The sequence below is a fragment of the Gymnoscopelus braueri genome (genome assembly GCF_963280865.1).
Source record: "Gymnoscopelus braueri genome assembly, chromosome: 7".
Taxonomy (NCBI): Eukaryota; Metazoa; Chordata; class Actinopteri; order Myctophiformes; family Myctophidae; genus Gymnoscopelus; species Gymnoscopelus braueri.
Window position 1 is genome coordinate 33,293,887 of NC_137608.1, and position 27,482 is coordinate 33,321,368.

Here is a 27,482-nt window from a genome sequence, read left to right on the forward strand (position 1 = left end):
ACATTAGCAGTTGTTTGGTTTTCTTTGTTTTGACCATACCCTGTAGTTGAATGTTCTCAGTTTAATGTGTGAACTTCCAAACGGTATGGAAGTTTTTGTGTATGGTTACGGTGTGCTTGACAGAAGTCAAGGACTCATCAAGACTGTTGAAAACAAATACAAGCCATATGTTTGTATTATTTTTTTAAACTTCTCTCACCCAGTCAGTTCGTCCTGGTTTTGTACTGAGTGACAGGCATACTCGTACATGAGAACTGCCCAGTACAGGTGGCAGTTACTGAGAGGAGAGTGAGCAACGATTTTGGTTCCCACATTGCTGCAGACAGAATTTGAATGAGGCCCTCATTTTTTAGTTTTTTAGCTACAAAATGGATCCGTCTTTACACTAGATGCACACAAAATCACCTATTCTCCTTTTACATGTTCTCCTTAAAGTATCAGTCTTGGGAACAAGTTTGGCTGTTTTGACTTGCAATCCAGTCAAAAAGTGCACACATTTATTAGGACAGGATTTTGGCGTTTGTGAATTGAACTGTGAAGGTTGTACTGTATGCTTGATGGTGTGTGCACCGGGCCTGCGGCTCGACATTAGAGGGCGCTATCCTTTTTCTTGTTTATACTGTAATTGATGCGATTTGATGATTAACTGGTGCAGAACCTAATCAAGGGTCAGTGGTTACTGAACAAAATAGTACTGACAGCTTCTGTCTAAGCAGCAGATCCAGGTGTTTTAACCTAGATGTTTTTAATGTTTTTTGAATATAGGGGCTGGGTACCCTCATTGTTTTACTCATTCCAGTTTTGTCAGTGGGTTATGGATCTTGGGTATGGCTTGGATGCGGGGTGGGTAATTAACACAAGCCACCAACCAGATGCTAAATCTAGACTGGCTGGTTATGGCTTTGTTTTCTACTTGGTCAGCCACTTTTGCAGCTAACCAGCAGTTATGTTTGGGTTCTAATAATGTTTTGCTACCAAACTAGTTAGAATGGCTGGGGACTTGGTGGATCCCATATGCCGCTGTGGCCCGGAGGCTGGGGAGCGTTAACTTCCTGCCCCGCTGGGTGTTTGTGGAGAAGCATTGGGTTAGTGACTCTGTTTCTGTTCATTCTTATTTATTGATGTATACTTTTTTCCCCCCCAGATGTTCTTCGTCTGTAATCGTGTATCTTTTGAGGCAGACTAAACGTTTACTGAGAGAGATCACGCTCTTTGCAGCATTTAAGTAATGGTTGGGGCTCTCACTCTTACAAGAATATTCTCTGAGGCATGGTACTGGCTCAGTCTTGCACCTCTTAATGATTTTCTTCCCGTCTCGCAGAGGCATTTGGTTTTGCTTCTTTCGACATCATCTTGGGCACTAAGTACTAGATATTAAACTTAGTTTCAGTGTGGTAGTTAAGCTCAGCATTTCGCTACAGTGGCATTGTACTGCGCAGTTCAAAATGCAATGCAAGAAAGTAAAACTTAGTCTGTTCTAATGATGTATAAGGGTAGATGAGAAGTATCTGAGTAGCAAAAAAAAAATCTTTGTAATGACTCATTACAATTGGCAGAATGTAATTTAAAAATCTAAAATCCATGTTGCAAGATTAGCTGTACTTTAAAACTTTACGCTAGACTTTGGGTTTTCTCATGATCTCACTGAGTGCAAGATCTGAAGGAGATTCACCATAGCTGATAATTTCCCTGCTTTATTTATTTTTTGATCGTGTACAGCTGTCTAGACCACAGCACAGTTGAATACGTTACCTCTGTATCCCCCAAAGAGGGCAGTTTTATCTGGTGTCTTAATAACAGGAAGAGGAGTGGGATAAGTGTCATGCTTACTGGGATCACCTTGTAGGGATGGAGATGTCCTTCTGGGACAGACGGCAATAATGACATGTCACAGAGAAATTACCACTGAAGCCTAATTTATGCTTCATCACATGACTGTTGCTAGCAACGCCATTCTGTATCGAAGTATACATTAAGCTTTACACTGCTGCTGTCTCTGGGTGCTTTCAGCGGACATTATGGGGGTGTTAAAAACAGAGTTACAGCTATCTTTCAGAGAGGAAAATGAAAGCGAGAGAGCTGTATCGGAGAAGGGTGTTTTTTTTTCCTTTGTCTTTTTTTTCCCTTTTTGGCATATCTCTCTAGGTGAATTGCAATAATTGTGTTTATAGTTTTCCGAGGTATCAGGGGTGTTAAGTTTGCAATAAATGGTATATTCTGCTGTGTACAGTTACATTTTTTTTTAAATGACAAAAATTGTACTTGTTTCTATTTTTTTTTGTGTGACGGTTTAAAAAAAGAACAAAATTATTTTAAAATGTAAAGGAAATCTTAGTATTTTTTTAGTTTTTTTTTTTTTTTTGGTCTTAAAATATTGATGCAGGATTTTATTCTATAAATAAAACCGTGGATTACTTATGAAATACGTCCAGTTTCTTTATTTAGTTATTTTTGCCAACATGTATAGACAACAGAAAACTGAAATATTGAAGGGTACGTCTTATATAAAAAATGTTCAGAGAAGACTTGAGTGGCTATTTTGACCCATGAACCTGACCGTCAGACTTCGTGCTATTAGCATTGTCACACATGAGCGGGGAAGTAGGTGTAAAACAGGAACTGTCTACTACCACAGGTTATATTATGACTCGACAACCGAGGGTAACCCACAACAACCATCCATGACTGGAAACTTTCCAGAATCTGTGATGGGTTTCCATTATAAGTAGAACCACCCCTGGGTAGGTATGTATGTCGTTAAAAAACAACACACAAATATAATTGATCGACAAGCATAGATCTGCTATTTTTTGGGAAAACGTTTGAAAGTAGTGCTGGGTTCCTAGAACTCAGGGTTAGTACCACGTCCTGAGCAGGACCCAAATTACTATAGGTGGAGAACCTTATCTGAAACGGAGCTTCAAACTAGGCATCAGTGGTGTAGTGGGAAAAGTACTCTCATGTTTTACTTTTTACTTTTACTGTTGCAAGTAAAAGTCCAGTAATCAAAATGTATTTGGGTAAAGGTAAAAGTATTGGCATCAAAATATACTTAAAGTACCAAAAGCAAAAGTACTCATTCTGTAGAAAGTCCCTTTGCGCAAGTTTTCAAATGTCTAAAATGTATAAAAAATCTTTATGGCTGCAATGCAACGCATTGTGAGCTTGTAGATCAGCTATTTTCAAATGGCCGTATGTTTTGTAATAATATAAATGTGCAAAGTAACTAAAGCTGTCAAATAATTGTAGTGGAGTAAAAACTACAATATTTTCCTCTTGACATGTTGTGGAGTAGAAGTAAAAGTACTGAAAATTAGAAATACTCCTGTAAAGTAAAAAAAATACCTCAAAATTGTACTTGAGTACAGAACTTGAGTAAATGTACTTAAGTTACTTTACACCACGTCAGGAAATAACATTGCCCGGCACGGTTCACTTAGCTCTTGTAGTCGAAAAGAGTTAGTGACAGGAAATGTCAACCAAGAAAGGCTGATGTACATTACTGTCCCTATCATCATCACTATCACAAAGTGAGACTATACAAGGCATCACACATTTGCAAATCTTTTATTTATGTATGTAACAACTTAAACCCTATAGTTAAACTTCGTTGACTGGAGTCCCCCAGGGCTCTATGCTACATTAGGCCCCCCCCTCCTTTTCCCTCTACACCAAATATCTTTGCAGAAAATAGCCGATCTACAACCTCGCGTTATGAGCTTGTAGATTGGCTATTTTTGCCCAATGTTTGCCCCCCCAGAATAGGGATGCTAGGGTTCATGTGTTTTCAAAGGTGTCATTAAAAATGCATCAGTGCACGATAAGACCATTCTATATTGATTGATTTGATGGAATATTTTATTAGGCAGAAATGTAAAAACAGCACAAGTACAGTTAATAACATTTTGTCTAAAAGGTCTGTCCAAAAAAGTCTTGTTTCCATTGAGGTCCTTGGTATTGCCTGAGATGGTTACAATATTCCACCGGAACAATCACAAGCTTCAGACATTTACTTGGACTAAATTTACAACCAATAACCAATGAAAATAAACCTATGTAAGCAAATTGAAAGTGAAACACTAAAATGCTACGACGTTGGTGCATATATATTTCACAATGGCTATTAATTCCTGACATTAGAATAGCATTTACACAGCCTGATTTCTCAAAATGTCAAATGTCTACGTGAACAGCAGTATGTATAAGTATAAGTATTTAATATAAGGTTCTAATAGTATATGTCTATTTACAGAAACATAATTTGACCATTTCCAGGCCTTGAAAAGCTTGAGAATTATACAGAAAGGAAATAAATTAAAATGTCCTGCTGCAATATTCATACTCTATGACCATATGAAAGTATACTTTTTGTCATTTGATGTTATTTGAATATATATGATATAAAATGATGTGATACTTTTCACAATCAGCATGAGGTATTCTACAAAGCCAAACAAAACAACAAATAAATAGCAAAAGTTCCTTCAGCTTCTCAGAGAAATCCAATTTTAAGATCTGGAATCAAGTTTGGAACTACACGAGGAAAAGTCAGGTCAAATCTATATTCTTTTTATAGAATGTGTACGAAACCTGCAGGCAATAGGATTCACTCTAACATAAGAGTAAAGGAGATGTGATTCAAGAGTGTTTCTTCTATAACTTATAGCCAAGTCCAGATCTGCTGATGTGGCAGAACAGAGTCATAGCGAAACACATTCCCAAGACCTGTCAAAAGAGAGAGGAAGATATGATAAAATGTTCTAACATGGTTGTTGCAGTAAAGGGCTCAAGAGGGCCTTTTACTTCCTTTTTAAAGATGTGACACAAACATTACATGATAACAATAACAATTGCTTCTACTTTCACACAAGCAATGTTGATGAATGGGTTAGGATTATCTCATTTTAGATCAATTCTTAATTTCCATGTCATTATTTTCTCCAGTTTGTGATATCTGACAAAAACATTAGCGTTCATTTTTAACTCATTACATATGTAAAAAATATATAAATAAATGCAAACAACACATACTTATACATCTAAGAAGAATTCATATGTTTAAACTGCAGTGGTAAGTAAGCATACCTCGATGATGCAGAGGACAATCACGGAAACCCCAGTATAGAGGAAGTTCTCCTCGAACCAGTTCTTCATTGTATCCAAACAACCCTTTAATAGAGAGCATACATTCATTAATGTTTTAATTTATTAATATTAAATTAACATTCTGGGGTTTGTGTAGAACATTGGTTCTGAGTTGGTGTCAAATTGGGACCCACATTTTACATTGGCCATTAATCAGGGTACAGTATATGAAATGACATTGGCCAGTGTTCAGGCCTGGTGTTTTGTGTCCATATATACTGTATATCCATTTAACCAAACAGGAAAGACTAACAACACAAGGTGAAGTCATTCTCTCAGGAACATTAAACTGCCCATAGAAATATCTAGTGAAAAGATCCACCACACGATGATGATTTGACAACTGAATGTTTACGTGGAACTTTTACGCTTAGGTCCAGAGCAGACCGGAGGAAGCACAACGAAACAAGTTGTTCATACACATGAAACAATACATTTAAACGCAAAATGCCTGTGCTGTGTTGTAGACTACTTGGCATTCACAAAACAATGGCTGGCAAAGATATGTTGCCATCGCTACCAAGGCAATCCTTAATGTGGACAGGTCCACACTAAACTTTGTATGTTGACATGATGTATCATAATATGGCTCCCAGAGCATCTCTAAAAGTGACCTGAGACATCAGGTCCTAAGATGTGTTGATTTGGAATTGAGTGCACTCACAACTGTATTTATCCACTTTATACTGTATAGTGACATGAAATAGCACTCAATATTTCAGGGCTATTCTAAATGGAAATTATGGTACCAGTGTAATATTTGTACCTTTTTCTTAACTTCTTCGTAACTGGGGGGTTGGCCACATTTTTCACTTATAATGCAGCAGGAAGGAGGCACTTCGTCACCCCAGTCTGTTACGTTATGGACTCCACAGCAGTTAAACTGTAACACAGAATGGTTGGGAACATCTTTTAAAACAAGAAATTTAGACCTTGCCCTTGACGGTGACCTTGTAATTTGACCTTTTCGACTCAGAAGTCCGTTCAGGGCTGCCTGCTGATCATTCTCACCAAGTTCTATTAAAAATCTATTTATCCATTCTCAGTTTTGACTTGATTGCAACCTCGACTTTTGACCTCTTTTTATTTAATTTAATAAGCTATAGGCAATTTCATCCTAAAAATATCTTCTGTCATACCAAAATAACCAAAATAGTGACCATCAAAAAAATAAGATTAGCCTTTTACTGAATGACAACCATTTTGTAACTTGTGTGCAGCTACAGTCCACAACATGTCCTGCGGCTCCTGCCCTTAACATGGACCAGATTGCAACTAAATTTATTATAATAGTTGGACGGTAATTGTAGTTATAATAATGTTAGTTAGTGTGCGAGAGCTATAAGGCCCCAGGAAAAAGGAGAAACTGTGGATGTAGAGAGAAAGAATAAAGAGAGAAGAATACATTAAATAGACTTGAAAGTTTAATATATACTTACGGTAATAGTAAACAAATATGGATAATAATGATTTTCATATTTAAGCCCTAATAAGCAGAGCCTAGCAAGTTAACAGTTCTGGGTGTGAGGTGCATGAGATAAACAAACAAGCAGGAAGGGCGGACACCGATAGTGCAGAGGTGCTGATCACGCTGCAAAAGCATAAAAATGCAGATTAATCTATAACCATGTCTTAAAGACTTCATACCCACACATTTCTCAGAAATGCTGAGGAAGGGTTGTTTTCTTCTGCTATCTTTGCGTTATTTAAAAGTGTAACTTATTTGGGAGTGCTTAATTTGCTATTTTAATGCCTTGGGGGTCTGATCCATCATAAGACGACAGTACCAGTTCCTTGAGTACCATATGTTCTTGCTAAACCCTGAAGTGGGGAAAACAAACCTAACCTAGCCTTTGTGTTGAAGTTTTTTTTTTTTTTCTTTTTCTCTGAAGAGATTGAAGGTTTGTCAAGAGAGATATGTATAAATGAGAGAAATTATGTAGGCATACATACATACATACATACATACATACATACATACATACATTACATATATACATTACATATATACATACATACATACATACATACATACATTACATATATATGGTTGTTATTGGGTGTGTCAGGATGTATGAGGGAGAGGGAGAGTAGAAGGCAGTGGGGTGTGTGTGTGTGTGTGTGTGTGTGTGTGTGTGTGTGTGTGTGTGTGTGTGTGTGTGTGTGTGTGTGTGTGTGTGTGTGTGTGTGTGTGTGTGTCTGTGGTGTTGAGTGACACTGCTAGTATAAATTGCGAAATGTAAATGCACATAGATAATAAAGGGATTCATATGCACTCACTGTCTTCTGAACCACATCCCAGTCACTGAACGCAGCTGTCGAATTCTTCTTGGCATCAGCTTTGGTTTTTGCCAAGCCGTCTTCCAGGTCTTTTTGCACCATTGTACCAATCTAAACAATGACATTACTTTTATATTCGTTTCCTCAGTGACTTCTTAATACATTGTAACCAGACGTATTGACTTAAAACTATGTACCATCCTTTAAAAACAATCACAACCTGTTTTTAATTTGCATTATCAATACTTTTGTGAGGCAACTTGGTGTGTCAGTGAATTTATATTATATTATAATAATCCTATAATAATTTGTATACATTGTGTGATTGGTGTCTTACCTCAGCTTCGTAGATCAGGAGGAGGCAGGCTGCAATCAGCTCCACTACCATCAGAATAAACAGCAGAAGGAAAAACTGGGGATAGAGATTCCATATCACTCACAGTCAGTATCATTTGATATGATCCATTTCTAACATTTTGTAATTAGGATACTGTTAGGATAGCCATGTAGGATGTGATTACAATCTGAATGTGTATAGTGTCTAGAAAAAACACATCAACAGCGCTCGGGTGGTCCCTGCCCACCACCACGGAGGTTGTAGGTTCGAATCCACCGTGGTGGTGCATGCGGCTTTGTCGTGTAGAATTGGCCCGTGTATCAAGGTTTCAGCGACACTGATTCTATATCCTCTGCATCTTTATTCTAGCCATAGAAATAAATAAATGTGTTATCAATGTGTTCTTTCATATCTGTTGTAGCATACCGTCAGGAGGAGGCAGCGGTTTTCTTTCAGGGCTCCCAGGAAACCCAGGAAGGACACACAGGTGATGATGATGCCGCAGATGATCAACAGGTTGGGCACACTGAGATGAGCCAGGGTGGGGAGCAGAGCGGTTGTATTTAACTGCATCAACAGGTACACGCCGAAGGCCAGCACTGCTGTGCCACACATCTGTGAAAACAAAAGACGCACCTGTTTTATAATGACTCATTTATACTTTGTTGAATGACCAGGTAGCTTGTGGTTGACAATAACTGACTTTCAACTGAATTTTCAGGTGAGCTATAGATTGTACGACAACGTTTGATTTAGGCTTAAGACAACAGACAATTTTGAAATAATTATTTTAACCACAGTGAAGCCACGTGCGTGAGTTGGAGGTGCAAACAAAGGCGCTGCTTGGGTGGATTTGGTTCCTTTATGCGGCTCGGGAGTCTGGAGCTTAAAAAACTAATATTTGGATGTCCCATCTTGATTTTCCATGTTGCAGGTGCCTGCACTACACTACTACATAGCTTTGTGCTAGGATAGGAAAAAAAAACTTCTCGCCACGCCCCAAATACCTGTATGTGTATCTCAAGTTGATTGGATCATTTCTATTCTATTTCTACGTATCTCGAGAACCGTCCGCCGAGAACCCAAGGGAGTGCCATGCCATGTGGGAAGTCAGTCGGGTCGGCGCCTTCTGTGGTCGTCCACATTTATCTATAATCTGCAAATCTGTCCCTCTGTCTTTCTGTGTCCCTTTTATGCCAATATATGGAGATCTCTGATGTCATCAACATAACGTCTTAGTAGTGGCATCATAGACTGTCCTCCAGACTGCACTAAGCACACTGACAACAGGTACAATGGGTACCCTGATAATGGGTACAATGGGTATGGCATAACCGGAGGGCCATGAGTAGGCATCGGCCTAGTACTAATTTGTTGTAATGATGGGATTTATCTATAGTTTGAGAAAAGAAATGGTTAGGTTGCTATAGGGTGTGTCACACATTATTTGGGTCTTCAATTTAGGATTTAACAAGTTTATGAACATCAAAGCGTAGGTATAGCCATAAAATAGAGTGTGTGTTGACTACAAACATGTTCTAACTTCTGGGCTATAACATGAAAACCGACTAAGTCACGTTCATACATCCATTCCATATATGTAGAGAACACGGAATGTGAGCTGGATAACAGAAGGTGGTACATACAAAACACAGGAAGTTGACCGCACACATGGTGTACTTCAGGCACTTGAGACAATTCTGAGCCATTGTTCAAATCCTCTTATCAAACCTGGGGAGGGGGGGAGATAAACATTAAACAATGTTATTAAACATATGGAAGGATACACCAAAAATGTCCTGGTCAGAAAATTTGAGTCAGACTTTGGATTTCCCCTCCATCTGGGGCGGTGTTCTGTTTGTGAAACATGAGGCAGAATGCTGCTGTGTCTCATTTCCTGTGTGATACGTTGTGTTTCCTCTGCATTTAAACTATTTCAGGATAAGATGAGTTACTTAAATGAGTGCAGTTGTGATCATTTTTAAATCATTAAAGGGATATTGCAAATATCAATTCAAACAATTACTTGAGATGTATTCGAAATTGTTCTAGAAAATATAAAAATTAGTTTTGGGGGTGAAAATCCTCTCACTTTACCATTTATATACAGCAGTTTAGCAATTCAGATTAACTTCAAATCAAATTGAATGTTATATCAAAACAATAATCATCGCGTTTAATGCTTTTCTCTGAATTTTTACGTTGGATTGACTGTATTAATCCCCCTTAAGGAAAATTTATTTCAGCCACACACAGAAAGATAACAACAGCAATGATACAATAGTAGGGAAAACAAGGACTGTTAACAATTATTTACACAACAATCAACATTCTATGGCAATTCAATCCCTTGTGTGAGCAACATGAAGTTCCTCTTTTCAAATACTTCTAAAGCACAATTGTATTATTTTTCTACAGAGCCAGTTGTCTTTATACTATTTCCATTTATAAACACTACAATAAAGACAACTTGGATATTAAAGTTTGCTGTCTCACCTGGTTGGTTGAATTGTAGGCTACCCTCTATTTCTCAAGAAATTAAGACCACTTGTACTCTAGAGTCGACCTTGGTGTTGTCTGTACTTTGCGTTCGCATGGTGCTGCTTAGCATAAAAAAAGGCTGGGGCTTTATTCACCCTTTTCACTTCCTTATTTCAGAACATCTATGACCACGAAAGTGTACTGCGCAACAAACAAAAATAACACCCCTGTCAAAAAAAAGAAGAACAAGAATCATGTCATGTGTGACAAGCTGCTTTTATATTTAGACACAAATGTAAATGTACTGTGTGCAAAACACAGTACAGTGGAAAATGTGAGAATCACACAACCCAATAGCCTATACCACCAAAACACAACCACGTCGAGAAAACAAAGGTTTGAGGTGTTTTATTGTCATACATACACATAATATCATATATATATATATACTATATACAGCTGTATCAGCATTAAAGGCAGTGGAATTCTTGTACTTTAGGCTTCCTCAACAGTGTGGATATTGGTCAAATAAAAACAGAATGAAATACTACAAAGGGGTGCTCAGTGGAGCTCAAATCTCTGCCAGGAAGCACACCCTCCTCCATCATTGTATATGTGTGGTGCATGTTGATGACATTGTTTTGGCATTGTGTTTCTGTATGAAAAGGCACAGGGCAAGGTGGATAACAGAGGAAACAAACAGATGCTGATCGTTAATATTTTGTGTCAGTTAAGTTTGAACAGGGCCATACTGGGAACACAAATGGTAAACAGCAGTGGCCCCATCTGTCCAAATTGACAGTATTCGATTGTAGTTAAAGCAGGCAGCGTGGCAGTGAAACAAAAAACACCAGCACTCTCTTAAAGTCCTTTTAGGCTCTCTTATTTATTTCATGACCCAGCAGCAGCAATGTGGACGTTTCGGCTGGAGCCTTCCCCAGTGTGATAAAAGCATGGCAACCAGCTGAGTCAGTCTCTGAACATAATTCAAAAAGTGTGGGTTCCCTGACGCAAGTCATGGGCTGCAGCTACTGAAACCCGAGGAATCCGTGGGAAGAAGAGGTTCAATGATTCACATTTGTAGCGCCTAAGGTCAAGTGAATGTGGTTTTGGAGTTGTACTGTACTTGCGTTGTTTAAGCTCTACAATATGTGATTCAAATTTGGGGGCAATCAGTCATGAGTTTTAGCATTTTTGGGAAAATAGGCCCCATCGCCAATTATAGCCAATCATGGAATATAAATAGAATATAATAAATTATGTTTTAATAACATGCCTCCAGAGATCACGTGCATCATTTTGGTGAGTTTTGGACAAAATATGTAGGATTGGCAAAGTTTGCAGAAAAAAAAAATGGCAGAAAAATGTATCTAGGCAGAAAGGCATTGTATGGGGAGTTGCATCATGAACCAAGGAATGCACAGGGGGTTACGACCTATGGTTCCAGATAGGCTGAAATACAAAGTGGGCTGTTATAGTGCCACTATGAGGCCGATTTGAAATATATTCTGGGATTGACTTCTTTGGCCTACTGGCAGTGTACAGTATACACAAGACATTTCATGCTGATCAATGTTGTAGATTACGAGATTAACCGCAGACTCACAAACAAACACACAAAAACACAGGGAAGGGTGAAAACATCATCTCCAGTCCTGGCCTTGGCATAGCATAGCATATAAAATGAGGGTGAGTGTGAAATCTTATATTCTCCCATTCCATGTATTCCAGAGTGACTTCCAACAAATGCAACCACAGAACTAGAAAAAGTGCTCCTCGGAGCACAGGTCTCTGCCAGGTCAGGTAGGTTATTGTGAGCCAGCAATGTTCAGAATTTGCCAGTCAGGATGGAATATAAAAAATCATACGGAACCATCTTGATCACTTGACTATAGAGATAATGTGTACTGTTTTGCATGATGTTTGGACAAAATTTGTAGGAGTAATGTAAAAAAGAAAAATCGGCCTCCTGGTGGCGCTATAATAGGGCAATGTTAAAAGGGTGGTGTTTGTTCTTCAACGTAGTGCGAATGTACGTGCAAAGTTCCACCGCAATCAGACGCTGCGTTCATGATTTGCGGCATTTTGTTCAAAACGGGCCACTTGTGACTATAGAGATCATGTGTACCGATTTGCGTGACATTTGGATAAAATCTGAAGGCTTAATCTCAAAATATGTATTTTACATAAGTCGGCCTCCTGGTGGCGCTATAAAAGGCTAATGTGAAAAATGCAGGGCAGATGTTTTTCCTTGGCCTCTAGGGAGTATGCGTGCAAAGTTTCACGCAGATCGGTGCAGTTACAGTTAAAAACGCAATTTGGCCTTTTATAGCGCCACCATGAGGCTGATTTGAGAAATTTTCAAGTGGCATTTCTTCCTCGGCCTAGTGGGAATGTGCGTGTGACATCACAAGCTGCGTTCAGGATTTGAGGCATTTAGTTGAAAATGGACCAATCCTGCAAACTTTGGAAGCCAACCTTAGCCAATCAGGATGGAATATGGAAAATCAGACAGATCCGTGTTGATCACATGACTATAGAGATACTGTGTAATGATTTGCGTGATGCTTGGATAAAATCTGTAGGAGTAATATAAAAAAATGGATTTTGCACAAATCGGCCTCCTGGTGGCGCTATAACAGGCCAATCTGAAATATTTGGGCCAGAGGTTCTGAATTGGCATCCAGTGAGTATGTGTGCACAGTTTCGCAGCGGCCTGGCCAACGGTGCCGGAGATTAGCCGTTCGCAGACAGATGGACACACGGACAGACGGACGGACGGACGGACAGGGGGTAAAACATACTCTCTCGCCATGCCTTTCGGCCTGGCGGAGACAATAAGCTTCAGTTCATACACCATCCACACTACAAACAACCAGTGATACGACTTACGTCAGCTCTTTAGAAAATGACTCTGTAGTCGCAGAGTTCAAATAATAGAGAAGTATACGAATAACGCAATACTTGAGGCAGAAGAATTAGATTTGTGGTGAGAACATACAGTAGTTATATATAACTATGAGTGAGAGAAGGTTGAAAAGGAAACATGGGTGGGGATCTCCTTAAACAGGAGGTACTTTCGGTGCTTTTTGAACACAACAGAAAATACCAGATTCTGCTTTTCTGACTGGGGTGTGAGTAGAGCGATGACCACAATGAGCAGAGCGATGACCACCACACTATTGCAGGAAACGATAGCCAAGCAGGCAAACACAGAGTAATGAGAGCAAACCTGTTGCATGCGTTTATTTAAAACAATTAAAATAATATGATATCATATTTAAGAAACAATTTACAATATGACTCTTCATCACTTAATTTCCCCAGTACAGCAAAATAACAGATATTTGACTTAGTGGTACTGCTGACACACTACTAGCATACATGAAATATAACTTAGAGCAGTGGTTCTCAACCTGTGGGTCCCCAAATTATTTTTTTGGGGGGGAGGTCCCCAGATGACAGTGAAGTGACAATTTAAGGACTTTTATGACCTTTTGAATACCTAAAAAAAAGAAAGAAAAATACCATCTCTGCATCAAACATAATAAACAAACTATACTATAAAAACTGGTGAAACATTGGCCAAAGTGTCAAATAATATAAGAAAGAGGTTAAATTTGTGAAATTAGCTGTGATCTGCTATTTTCACAATATTGAATGCACCAACTCCTACATTCCAAGTGCTTATCAGGGTTGGGGGTCCCCAGTTCAAATATGATTATTTTGGGGGGTCGAGAACCACTGGCTTACAGTATGGACGGACCTCTATCCATTGCAAAGGGACAGTGCAAGACATATAATGGAGGCTGGGGTACACATATTACTCCATATGTATTCATTCAGCACTCAGTTTCGTTGTGCATTCAAGCAGCATGGTGCGTGTGTGTGTGTGTGTGTGTGTGTGTGTGTGTGTGTGTGTGTGTGTGTGTGTGTGTGTGTGTGTGTGTGTGTGTGTGTGTGTGTGTGTGTGTGTGTGTGTGTGTGTGTGTGTGTGTGTGTGTGTGGTGCGTGCGTGCGTGTGTGTGTACATAAAACATTTTGCCAAGATTAGAGTTGTTAAATGAAATGTTACCTTTAAATGAAGTGGGGTTTCATTCACTTTTTCTGAAATAGTTACCCAAAGTTAAAATCATTTTGAGTAGAAAAGGAAAAGTTTAGTTATATCCCCCAAAATGTGTCACGTCACCACAGATTAGCAGAGCTGACTCAAGGAGATTCAGAGATGTGAGAGAATTCTTTCAGACCACATGGTGTTTTTCACTGGTAGCCAAGTCCATTTCGACTAAAGTGGCAAAACACGGGGACGGTGATACACACACAAATGAACTGTGAATACAAACAAAGAGGACATTTATCAAATATATAATAGAACTAATAACAAATGTATGCAAATAAGGTTTAATGCAAAGAAAGGGGTGTATGTACCTGCAAGGCAAACAGTGAGACAACACCTGCACCGGTGCTAAGGAAGTTTCTGGCAAACCAGTTCCTAAGTTTGAGATGACATCCCTGAAACAAAAAAAAATCATAACTCTTCAAATGGTAAATACTTAAAGAGGTGGTGCCATGGTTTTGCTCCTTTTCTGTTTTTCATGTGTCTATGAGGTTGATAGAACTTCATTAAGCCCCCTGGTGGTGTTTTTATGGAGTTTTCTTCTCTTCTCTGACTATTTTGAGTTTCTTCCTGGAGGCTGAAACCTTGAGGGTCAAACGTGCCAATAGAAAAACAGCACTTTAATGACACAGTAAAATTATACCCTCCCCCTCATTATCATAACACAACAGGTGTGGGCATGAGGAGGAGGAGGGACTAGGACAGGTGGGTGGTGCTAAGGTGGTGGAGGAGGTGCTAAGGTGAGAACCTTATTTTAGGATGAATAAACAAAACTCAAAAGAAGAAAAAAAACTGAAGTCTCGCTAGACGAGATTTCAATCTCGAGATTTCAATCTCGTCTAGCGAGACTTCCGTTTTTTTTTTCTTTTTCGGTTGCATAGTGTTCTGTCACTATGAACGTCAGATCTCTCACAAAAAACTAACAAAAAAAAGCTATTAAAATACGCAATCTAACGCAAGGCCTATTGGTGCACGTTTTAAGCTGTGGCGGACGCGGGATGGAGTTACGACATTTTTCTACTGTACCATTCATCCTAAGATATCATAACATCATAGAAAAGGTAAGAAAACCGTGGTCCAAAATGTCCCTTTAAGTATAGTAATAGGAAAAGAGTAGTTGAATAATGTTGTACCAATTTTAATTAATCATTCAACTGCAGGTCTACAAAAACTCTTAGTTCTTTTAAATCAATGCAAACTACCTTTCTGTTTCCTACTGTTTCTGATGGTTTGTTTGTTTTCTGCACTGTAATTATTCTCTCTATCTGGGAATCCATTCAGTAAAAAAATAAACACATTATGTCTTAAGATTACTATTCTCTCATCTATGTTTTATTATAACTTATTTTGTGTATTCAAATGTCCTTCTATAGTGTTTTTCTGTCTGTGTCTTAACGTCTTAATGCTGTTTTGTGAAAAGCACTGATAGCCATGTTGTGGAATTGTGCTATACAAATAAACGTGCCTTTCCTTGCCTAAGAACATAACTTAGGTTATATTAATGTAACGTACCTCTTGCCAGTTGGTGTGGTTTAAAATTGTACATGGGTCTTCAGTACAGCAGGATATTGGGACCTCCCCGTCCCAGTCATTCACACCATGGACTCCACAGCACTGAAACTGTAAATATGACAACACTGACTCAACTAAACTGTAATATACAACAATATTCAAAAACTCCCCAGACCCTGTGAGGGAACCCTCACATTGAAGTTGAACAGGAATGCAGGGTCAGCTAAAAAAATAAAGAATAACTATAAGTAGAAAAATAAGTAGCCTAGTAGCAGTAATATTAACAGTATTATTACCAACAGACCAGAGTGCACTTTATGGGTGATACTGTAAGCAGTGGTGTAAAGTAACTACGTACATTTACGAAAGTAGCCTACTGTTTTTTACTAGTTACCTTGTAGATTTTGATTATTATTAAAAAACATAGAGTACATTACCCACTTCAGCCCTATATACAGTTCGGCCATTTGAAAATAGCCGATCTACAAGCTCACAATATGTCGCGATCTGACATATTGTGAGCTTGTAGATCTGCTATTTTCAAAAGATTTTTATCCATTTTATACATTTGAAAACTTGTGAAATGGGACATTCTGCATAATGAGTACTTTTACTTTTGGACTTTAAGTATATTTTGATACCAATACTTTTGTACTTTTACTCAAGTAAATTTTCATTACTGGACTTTTACTTGTAACAGAGTGTTTACTTTTTACATTGCAGTATTGATACTTTTAATTAAAGGGGAATTTTGCAAAAAAGAAAAAAGAAATTACACCCAGTGTAAAGTGAGCGGTGTTATTTAGAACAGTGGTCATCACAGTGATGGAAGCTCACTTAAAAAAAATAAAAATAAATTGAAGTGCGTGGTGCTATTTATAGGTCATGAATTTCATCATGCGTCTCGCTAGTCAATCACAGTACTGAGCAAAGGGTCTGAATACTTATCAGCCAATCACAGTACAGCGAAAGACACATTTTCACGACGGATGGGTCATGGGTCCCAACCCCACTTATAGGAGCGGTTACACCGCTCAAAAACGGAAGTCTCGCTAGACGAGATTTCAATCTCGAGATTTCAATCTCGAGATTTCAATCTCGTCTAGCGAGACTTCCGTTTTTTTTTTTTGCATAGTGTTCTGTCACTATGAATGTCAGATCTTAAAAAAAAAATTTAAATACGCGATCGAACGCAAGGCCTATTGGTGCACGTCTTAAGCTGTGGCGGACCCGGGATGGAGTTATGAACATTTTGTACTGTACCATTCATCCTAAGATATCATAACATCATAGAAAAGGTAAGAAAACCGTGGTCCAAAATTCCCCTTTAAGTACAATTTTTTTGTACAAATTTTCCACCACTGGTGATAAGCCAAAAAGGTAGTCTTGCTGAAGACTTACAAAGTATTGAACAGCATCAAAATCATCTTTGACGGTCATGTTGCCATCTGGAGTGGAGTGCTTGTAGGTCTCCAAGCTTCGCACCAGGTCTTTCTCAAAGAATGTGTCAATCTGTAACATAAGTGCAAAGGCAACATCAATACAACTGCCATTACAAATCCATTACAGTATTATGAACTGAAAACAGGGTATGGTATAGCATGGTATAGAAAGCTAAAGTGAGCCAATAGGGGGCACCATACCATACTGCTGTACTGTTTCATGTCCATGACATGCTCACGAATAAAATAAAATGACTATGTGTTATTTACAATGGATGTTAACTATGTAGCTCATGTTTTCTATAATACTTTTCACTGGCACTTTGAAATCAACATATTTACTGAATGTATGTTTTAGCATAGTACACTGTACACTCACTGTTTGGTGATACATTGGGGTTTTAAATATGTTGATGAATATTAGAGAAAGGAGAGAAAAAAAAGCCTGGATCCATGATATATACTGTACCTCTCTGTCATACACCAGGAATACACAACCCATGGCCAACTCCACTAGCATCAGAATGAAGAACAGAGCAAAGTACTGTAATCACACAAAATCATACACTTTATGCACAAGACTGGATGTTCTGGCATTATTTACAAAATTTGACTATTGTAAATGAACAGATCTGGATCAATGTTATTATTGTTGTTGATATTATTATTATTATTATTATTATTATTATTATTATTATTATTATTATTATTATAATTATTGTAAAAGTAATAGTAGTAGTATTAGTGTATAAATGTAGTTCCAGAGAACTTGGTATAACATCAGAATAATGCAGTTCTGCATTTTATATGCTTTTAAATTCCTTGTTATACCTTATGTACACCTTATCAAACTATTTTTGTGCGTGAAATGTACTATGCATAAACTTGCCTTGCCTTACTAATAAACGTAATTTTTTTATAGCACCTTTCGTATACCTTTCATATCATGCTGTAGTCTACATCCTATGTATTAGGCTACTGTACATAGCAAGGTGTTTTTACTTAATAGGGAAATACAACACAAAGACAAGGTGTGATATGAAACCTGTTACTGTAAATGAGAGGGCGGTGGTGTTGGGATAAGCCCCAGCTGGGACCCTTGGTTTTAAATTGGCTTTGCCGTGATTAACTCCACAAGATGTTAATCACAGGAGATTTATTTGGTGCACATGCTGCCCATCTGGCATGTGCAGGCCAGAATAAATCTAGGCTCTAGACTAGTGTGCTCTAGACCATGATACTGACATGATACTGACCATGATACTGACCATGATACTGACCATGAGACTGACCATTAGGGGTGGGACGATATGGGTACCTCACGATACGATATATATCACGATATTAGGCCCACGATAACAATATATATCACGATATTCGAAGATGTTCGATATATTGCGATATCACGATATTCGATATATATTGCAAGAAATTTCACCAACGATATATCACGATATCTGAAAATATCACGATATATTGCATGAAAATTCACCAACGATATATCACGATAGTCCTTGTATTCAATTCATAAACACATAAAATAGCACCAAACAGTTCAAAATCATCATTACACAAATACAGAGTAGGAAAAACAACGTATCACAAAACTGACCATGATACTGACATGATACTGACCATGATACTGACCATGATACTGACCATGATACTGACATGATACTGACCATGATACTGTCCATGATACTGACATGATACTGACCATGATACTGACCATGAGACTGACCATGAGACTGACCATAATACTGACCATGATACTGACCATGATACTGACCATGAGACTGACAATGAGACTGACCATGAGACTGACATGATACTGACCATGATACTGACCATGATACTGACCATGATACTGACATGATACTGACCATGATACTGACATGATACTGACCATGATACTGACCATGATACTGACCATGATACTGACATGATACTGACCATGATACTGACCATGATACTGACCATGATACTGACCAGGATACTGACCATGATACTGACATGATACTGACATGATAGTGACCATGATACTGACATGATACTGACATGATAGTGACCATGATACTGACATGATACTGACATGATACTGCAGGGGTTGACACTAAGGTCAACCCGACGGGCACTTGCCCGTCGGGCAAGTACAGGTAATTTTCTACTTGCCCACAGGTCTTGCCCACTTGCCCGAAAAGTAAATCGTCCTTTCTAAAATGATAGGTTAAATTTGAATTACCGTTCAATTAAACACTTATTTTTTACTTTCTTCTTGCGAATTATGGGGCTGCACGATAAAAAATGGCATACCTCAATATGTATGCCAAATATCTAAATATGAATATGACTATGGGTTGAAGGTAGGGTAAGTGATATTTTTTGGTTAAATGGGTACCTCACGATACGATACGATACCTCACGATACTTTCTTCTTGCGAATTATGGGGCTGCACGATAAAAAATGGCATACCTCAATATGTATGCCAAATATCTAAATATGAATATGACTATGGGTTGAAGGTAGGGTAAGTGATATTTTTTGGTTAAAACAAAAAGGGTTTTGTTATGGGTTAAAGCTCTATATTCTGATAGTACTCATTGCTATAGAGTGTTTGTTCAGTAACAGGGGTCTCTCTGTCTCTCCAGCTCTTTGATAGACAGAAAATACATTTCCAGTTAGGTGACACCATTTCAGCCAATGTTCCAGTTCCAATTTTACATGCTCATTTCTTTGTGTCATCACTTCCAATTTCACTTGTTTAATCTGTATCCTGTCTGAGTTCTCTGTCCTGATTCGATGAAATTGGTATCCTGACCCGAAAAGACATTTTCTGTTTAATAAAGAGCTGGAGAGACAAAATGTGTACCTGCCCGTGGGGCAATCAGATAGCAAACTTCACCTGCCCTACCATTTTATTTACCTGCCCCGGGCAGGCGGGCAGGTGTTAGTGTCAACCCCAACTGACATGATACTGACCCTGATACAGACATGATACTGACCCTGATACTGACATGATACTGATAATGACAGCCAGGTGTAATAATCACATACCAACAGTCCAGTTTAATGTAAAATCTGATATTTGGAAATCGATGAGATGTTTTCTAAATGATATAACCAACACAATAGACAATCAAACTACAGCTTACATTTTAATTGGATGTGGGGGGCGGTAAGGGACCTGTATATTGGATAGGGGGCACTGGCCCGAAACACTGCTCTAGACTCTGGGGCCAATGGCGCTATACGGAGACATTTGAGATGGCTTGACTGCTAAGTATTTAACAATGAATTATACCTGTCCTAAGCCTACAGTATTTTGAGTGTAGAAACCCTTTATATTTTTCTTAAGCTGTGAAAGATGTTAGATACTAAATGACCTATATCTGTTGAGTGAGTTTAATAAACCTACAGTGATGAGCATGCAGCGGTTCTCCTTCAGCGCTCCCAGGACTCCCAGGTAACAGACACAGGTGACGATGGTCCCTGTGACCACCAGGGTGTTGGCGGGGTAGATCGGCCAGAAGGAGGTGATCAGAGAACCATAGTTAGAGTGCATCATCTGGAACTCTCCAAACGCCACTACGAATGCACCACACAACTACACACACACGGGAAGTAAGAGAGAACATCACTCACATGGCATATTAGGTGTTTCAAGAAGGAAAGAAATAAACCTTAAAATCTTAACCCATTAAGACCTGAAGCCGATTCTACAAATGTCTTCTAAATCCCAACAGTTTTCTGAAAAAACGTATGTTTTATATCAGTGGTGCTCAAACTTTTTCATGTCAAGGACCCCCAAAATGATATGTATTTGGCTGCGGACCCCCATCTCAAAATGTTTAGTTCCAGGGACCCCAAGAAGCAAAGAATAGAGTTAAAAATGTTTGCTTTAAACAATATATATTCAAAGTTTTGCACACATTTTCACGATTAAAAAAATATAGCAGATCTACAAGCTCGTAGCGCGGCACTCGGTGCCGCGCTATGAGCTTGTATATCTGCTATTTTTGAATAGCCAAAGTGTAAAATAATGCTTTTTTTAGCTAAAAATCAAAAAATGACACAGATGCGTTCCAGGTCTTAAATGGATTTCCCCCCCAAAATCCTTCACCCTGGAACAAGCAGCCTTATGTCCATGACTGATCCCATCTACTGCATGGTTGTACAGGAGGACATTACAGATTCTGAAAGCCATCCACTCTTCTTAGAGCCACGGTTTTATGACAACATGAATTAAGTAGTCACCCAGCAAATGAAGTTGAGGAGAACCATCATGCTTTTCCAGCAGTTTACACAGGAGCGATTCATCCTTCCTTAATGATGATCTTCCTCCTCCGTTAAGACCTATCACATTGAAATCAGAAGGGATGGTTTCAAATTCAACAAAACACTAAGAATGCAGATGACAACATGATGGCGAAAAGCTATGTCTGAAGACAACTGCAGTAGCATTTCACTGCCAATTCAGAAATCCAACAAATACTTCTTAGAAATGTCTCAAACTATAAATGAAGCATAGCGTTAGTTCATGCAGGACACGGAAGTCTTGCATGCCTCAGCTGTAATCGACTGTCAGTCAGCTGACATCAGCCTAGCCTCCTATTCCCCATTCACAGCTCTGCTGGACCTATTTGGTCACACATTCATACTCCAATCAGAGCTCACGCCTTAACAAAGAGGTTCCTTTAAAGGAGTTCACCCAAAAATGACTTATTTTCTATCAATTACTGTCAAGCTATGTAGTATATTTGCAGTTTCCCCCGCTTGAAAGGGATGATACAGTCCATAGGAGGTTTTAACTGGGTTTCACTCATACAATGACCACAACTTTGGTTTTCCTTTTAGTTCTTCTTTACTTTAGTTTTTGTTGTTGCAGTACAGCTTATGCAGGTAGTGTGTAGTTGTAAGGTTGTAAGGTATAGGTATAGGTGAAAAACCTTAAATGAAAAATAAAACATAATTACTGTAAATATAATGCAGATGAAATAATAAATGCAAAATATAAATGCTTTACATATATTTTTTAACACTTGTGAATATTGTTTTTACTTTCTTAGCGTCTTTTTATGAATTAGGTTTTTAAACCGTTTTTAACAAATGCAGTCTCATATGAAATGCAAATATAATAGACTGAATTTTAGCAGCATTCAAACTGTTTCTAGCAATCTACATTTCTCAATAAACAAATCACATTCGTTTTTAAAACAACAATCATGTTGCTTTAACTTGAGGACATCAAACAAACAATTGACATTGAACTACAAGGCACGTTCTAACGTGCACCACAAACGGCAAGTTTTATGACTCTTAAACAAACAAACAGTTCGTCTCTGCTGCCTCTCCAGCTTTTTATGGCTGCACCAGTGCTGCTTTGATGTGTTCTGCGCGACGTTGCTGCTGCTGGACGCACGCTTGTTTGTTTGATAATAATGGAGGATTGTGGAGGATTCTCCTCCTTCTCCCTTCTCTTCCACTGTGGTTTGGTTTACAGGCTTCTTTCAGGTGCGGTGCTTTATAGTGTAGTGACGCTGATTAGTGATTGGGGAATGATTTCAAACAGCTGCCACTCTGTCAATCAGCCCGACTTTTTAACCCTTTTGGTTCCAGTGAGGATTTTCCAAGTTGACTTCACACCTCCCACTCGACCTTCCAGTGGATACACCTGGGAGGTCGCACGTTACAAAGGTAAACTTGGGTCTGACAGTTCGTTCTGCTCTTCAGGGGAAGCAAGACGACCAGTCGCCTGACGTCTCTGTGAAGAACTGTCGCTGGGATCTCTTCTTTGAGTTTTTTTTATGTTTGGTGATTTGCTTTTGCTGCGGTAGGCCTTGTGACAGGAACAGGGTAGCTTGGGAAGGTTCTGACGTTGACATCCCTCACAATTCCTTTGCTGTCTAAGTTGACACTGACCACTCTTGCAATCCTGAACTGACCCCTGAGGGCGTTTTGGTCTGCAATCCAGACGATGTCTCTGACTGCGACATTTCTCTTGGCTGTATGCCACTTGTTCCTTATGAATAGGTTAGGACCAGCGAGTTGACTCCAGTGCCTCCAGAACTTGTTAACTTGCGCTTGCATTTCTTTAAGCCTTTTGTAGGGATAGTCATTGAAGTCGAAAGTTCTGACATCTCCACTCTGCGATGCTCGTCCGAGCAGTAGACAGTTAGGAGTGATGAACTGAACGCTGTCTTCTCGGCTCTGTGTCCTGGCGTCAATTGGTCTTTCATTCGCAAGATTAGCTGCCATGTAGAGAGTTGTTTGGAATTCACTCCAACTTAGCCCCGACTCTCCTCCCAGATTCTGCAGTGCTCTCTTGACGATGCGCACAGCAGCTTCTGCAGCACCGTTCCGGTGTGGAGAATCGGCTGGATGAATTTTCCATGTCCATTCTGTGCCATTCTTGGCAGCTCTCTCTTCTAGGGTAGCTTTGTCAAGATTGGCAAGGAATCTGTACTGTTCTTCTAGGACTGGCTTAGCCCCTACGAAGTTAGTACCTGGATCTGACCAGATCTTCTTTGGATGACCTCGTAATGCTGTGAACCTCTTGTAGGCAAATAGGAAACTTTCAGTGGATTGAGAGTTCACCAGGTCTGTATGAATAGCTCTGGAAGCCATGCAACAAAATACAACTCCCCAAACCTTCAGTGACACTCTTTTCTTGACATCATCCTTGACTTGGTAAGGTCCGAAGAGGTCTACTGTTGTGATTTGAAGGGGGCAGCTGGCTCTGTCCTCTCTGGAGGTAGATCACCCATTATTTGCTGGCATCATTTTGCTTTAATCTTTCTGCAGAGTATGCAGTCTTCGACCACTTTCTGAGCAGTTCTCCGACCCTTCACGACCCATGCTCTTCTTCTCATCTTGAGCAAGGTTCCAGCCACTCCATCGTGGTTCTCCTCGTGGGCTTCTCGTGCTAACAGCGTTGATACCCAGGCTTCATAAGGCAAGATAGGGACAGCAACTTTATCTTCATTGAAGATCTGCATGCGACCCCCACAGACCAACAAGCCAGTTTCTTGGTCTCTGTAGACTGCCAGCCTGTCTGTGGTTGTGCTTGGGAAGGATGCACCTTGCTGTTCTGCAAGAAAGATGTCTCTTAGGGCGTCTTCTCGCTCTTTCACTGAGATGACTTGTGAAGACGACACTGCCTCCCACTTTGGACTGTTTGCAGTTTGTCGTTTCCCTCTAATGAACTTCTTTGCTGCTCTCCAAATCCAAGCAACTGTCTTGACGAGTTGGCTTAGGTTGCTGAACCGCTTGACGTTCACAAGGTTTAGGACAGCTGATCCTGCTGGTGGCCTTTTTGGTTGTGTTTGAGTTGGTTCCTGCTCCTGCTTTAGTTCTGACGGCTTTTGTGTGTTGGCATCCTTTGGATCTGATGGCACTTGTGCCTTGGCCTTTGCTCTGGTTAGTGCAGCAACAAACGCTTTCTTTTGCAATCTGTTGACACTGTCTCTGGCAGCTGTCACCAACTCAGATTTAATTGGCCATTCATTCATTGGTAATTTCAAGAATGTTGGTCCGTTTTGCCATTCTGAACTTTCATCCAGGTCTTGAGGACTGGCCCCTCTGGTTATGATATCAGCAATATTAAGAGGACCAGGAATCCACCACCAGTCTTGAATGGCTGTTGTGTTCTGGATCTCTCCGATTCTGTTTGCGAAGAAAGTCTGATAACCATAGCTCTCTCTATGGATTGCACCAAGGACTGTTTGGCTATCGATGATATGGAACCACTTCTCAACTTGGATCTTGCTGTGTTGCTGGAAGTACTTTTTGAGACGTGAGGAAAACACGGCACACGACACCCTATGAAGCATTGAATTCATGGAGATTTTTTAGCTTTTGTCGCATTCCTAAGCCAATAAGTTGATTACCGGCGGAAAGATGTCTAATGTATCCGGTAGGGGACACAAAGGAGACTCTTTGTGTATCCTACCGGAAATACGCCCGTCATCAAATTATTGTCTTAGGAATGCGTAAAATACAAACAAATCTCAACGAATTCAAGGCTTCATGGGGTGTGTAATTGATAGAAATTTTGGGTGAACTATTCCTTTTTAAATACAGCTTTGCATTCACTAGGTCTCTGCTTGTCTTGCTGCCTGCTTCACTGCTGCTTAGCTGCCTCCTCCGCCCCAGCCTCCACCTTTTGATCAGAGTCTGGCACAGGCTCAAATACTTGTGATATTATATCTGCTAATTCAAGCTAATTTGTCAATGTATTGCGTATTGTTTGATATTGTATTCCTATGGGCATTTTTGCTTAACATCCCCTGATTTTGCTTAGCGTGCTGCTTGGACAAAATTCAGGGAATATCTCCAAGAGCGGAGCCTTTAACGCCAAGTTTAACTGTATTTCATTTGTTGCAATAAATAGTTAAATCGTGAGTGTTCCTGACTGAACCAAATCTGAAGGACTTTTGCTGAAACATTTTGGAGATTTTCATTCTTGACACTGACAGAATTCTCTATTTTGGCCATTCAAAAAAAACACTGCTTCAATAGTTTGTTGACAAATGCAACGGATTCCTAATATTCAGGGCACCAAAAACTGTTCTGACATGACATTCAAACTTTTTATTGTAACGTTTTTCTAGAAATTGCCAGTTAAACTCACCCAAAGGTCATATTATGCATGTGCGCCATACTGTAGGCCTATCTAAAGAGTACCCCGCTGTAGTATCAGCCTTTCACTACTATAATTAGCCCAAAAATCCAATCGATTCTTTTGTTCTGCTGCTCAGGGGCCTCTGGCATCCAGGAGTCTCGCCCTCGGCCATCCCAGTCAATGGCTCCTGAGAACTGGGCAAATATCACGAGGTTTGCCCAGACAACCAGTTTGCCCAGACGACCAAAGGCCTCACACTCACTGGGAATGGCTGGAGCTGCGGCCCCTGGAGGTCAGGGGCCAATGGGCACTGGCCCTATTTGGCCTGCTCCGTAATCCAGCCCTGTTAGGGACAGTGTTTACACGACAACACTGTTTGGTGTGACAACACTGAACCCGCTGCCTGAGCCTGCGTCTGCTGTCATAATGTACTGTAGCCCCTTGACATTTAGACACGTCTGTTATTCCTTATCATTGGAATAGAATAGAAGATCGTGCTTCACATTTAAAATCTTGTAAAAGATCATGACAAATACATTTTCTGAGAAGCTGTATTTTCACAAGAAAATAAAGCTTCTCAGCATGTACTCAAATGTAAGGTTATTGTCTTCATGTAACTTTATCTTTGAGTTTCATGGTAGCAAACTTCAAAAAGCAGAATAGATGCAACACAGTCGACACAGTACGTGACAGAGCTTATAGTAAATATTTTAAGTCTAAATGAATTTGTCTAAAGCTGTTTTTTTCTTCTCATAACTTTATTTTGGTAACTTCTAACCATATTTAAATGTTTGGATATTTGTTTTTAAATCAGCCTAAGCATACAGTGCCTATGCTATATATCCCAAAGATGCATAGTTTAACTTCAGGTCATGAGCCAACTTTTTTCTTTCTGGAAAAACAACTACCCAACCTATTACCCATACCACAATGTAAAGACTCTTGTTTTTATTTAATTTCATGGATAGTTAATGATTTTTAGGTAAAATGTATAAAAACAATTCAGTATAATAGCTGAATATCAGAATTCTGATTTCTTTTACAAACTATCCTTGATAACTATCTCAGTATAAGACTTACCTTACCAACAAGTCCGCAGTAATATCAACTCCCAGGTGATAAGTTATATGGTGGCTAGTAGCTAGTGCTATATACTATGAATACTCCAGGTTAGCTACAAGCAGGAAAATGCATAACAGGAAGGGACAGTGGCAACAACAGGATCCGTCTGAAAATACTGTAGTCTGTAGAGACATTTCTATTTGTTTATTTACACAACTGACAATAAGGAGAATGTGGGAGGGGCATCCACATTACTTAACATGAACCCTAGCATCCCTATTCTGGGCGTGTCATAATAGCCTCTACTAGCCTAGAGATCTAGAGAGCTTGTAGATCTGCTTTTTTTGACAAAGAGATTTGGTGTAGTGTTTCTCAACGGGGGTGGTGCAGCCCCCCGAGGGGGCGTGCAGAGAAGTTCGGGTTAGAAGTTTGAGAAGTTTTTTTCATTAACTCTGCAGTCAAATGAGGCAGAGTTAATGTGTAGT

The 27,482-nt window shown here is 39.4% G+C and overlaps 2 protein-coding genes across 3 annotated transcripts; both read right to left on the minus strand.

Annotated features, from left to right (window-relative positions):
* Window positions 1-3,712: 3,712 nt before the first annotated feature.
* LOC308088609 (leukocyte surface antigen CD53-like) lies at window positions 3,713-10,393 on the minus strand. Its single transcript, XM_080433146.1, has 8 exons — window positions 10,259-10,393; window positions 9,409-9,493; window positions 8,189-8,377; window positions 7,763-7,837; window positions 7,426-7,536; window positions 5,912-6,028; window positions 5,086-5,169; window positions 3,713-4,725 (listed from the first exon to the last, which is right to left on the minus strand). The coding sequence occupies exons 2-8, from the start codon at window positions 9,469-9,471 to the stop codon at window positions 4,654-4,656; spliced, it is 711 nt and encodes a 236-aa protein (XP_080289272.1). The 5' UTR covers window positions 9,472-9,493; window positions 10,259-10,393; the 3' UTR covers window positions 3,713-4,653.
* A 3,862-nt stretch (window positions 10,394-14,255) lies between these two features.
* On the minus strand, window positions 14,256-27,164 carry LOC308088368 (leukocyte surface antigen CD53-like). Of its 2 annotated transcripts, none has more exons than XM_080432788.1 (8): window positions 27,016-27,164; window positions 21,570-21,668; window positions 20,731-20,919; window positions 17,784-17,858; window positions 17,274-17,384; window positions 15,873-15,980; window positions 14,672-14,755; window positions 14,256-14,572 (listed from the first exon to the last, which is right to left on the minus strand). In XM_080432788.1, exons 2-8 carry the CDS (start codon window positions 21,630-21,632, stop codon window positions 14,504-14,506), a joined length of 699 nt encoding a protein of 232 aa, XP_080288914.1. In that variant the 5' UTR covers window positions 21,633-21,668; window positions 27,016-27,164; the 3' UTR covers window positions 14,256-14,503. The 2 variants fall into 2 exon arrangements, with proteins under 2 accessions (XP_080288914.1, XP_080288915.1); XM_080432789.1 differs by having other exon boundaries at window positions 27,021-27,150.
* Between the last annotated feature and the right edge of the window lie 318 nt (window positions 27,165-27,482).

Bases quoted from the DNA above. Each gene is read 5' to 3' on its own strand.
- LOC308088368 (XM_080432788.1), bottom strand. From the start codon at position 21,632: ATGAATCGCTCCTGTGTAAACTGCTGGAAAAGCATGATGGTTCTCCTC. The intron at 17,859-20,730 runs GTAGGTTTATTA...GTGTGATTACAG, and splicing joins ACCGCTGCATGCTCATCACT to TACTTTGCTCTGTTCTTCAT. The intron at 14,756-15,872 runs GTACGTTACATT...TTTTTGTTTCAG, and splicing joins ACCACACCAACTGGCAAGAG to GGATGTCATCTCAAACTTAG.
- LOC308088609 (XM_080433146.1), bottom strand. From the start codon at position 9,471: ATGGCTCAGAATTGTCTCAAGTGCCTGAAGTACACCATGTGTGCGGTC. The intron at 7,838-8,188 runs GTATGCTACAAC...CTCTATCCCCAG, and splicing joins ACCGCTGCCTCCTCCTGACG to TTTTTCCTTCTGCTGTTTAT. The intron at 6,029-7,425 runs GTGAGTGCATAT...TCTGTGTTACAG, and splicing joins GGGATGTGGTTCAGAAGACA to TTTAACTGCTGTGGAGTCCA.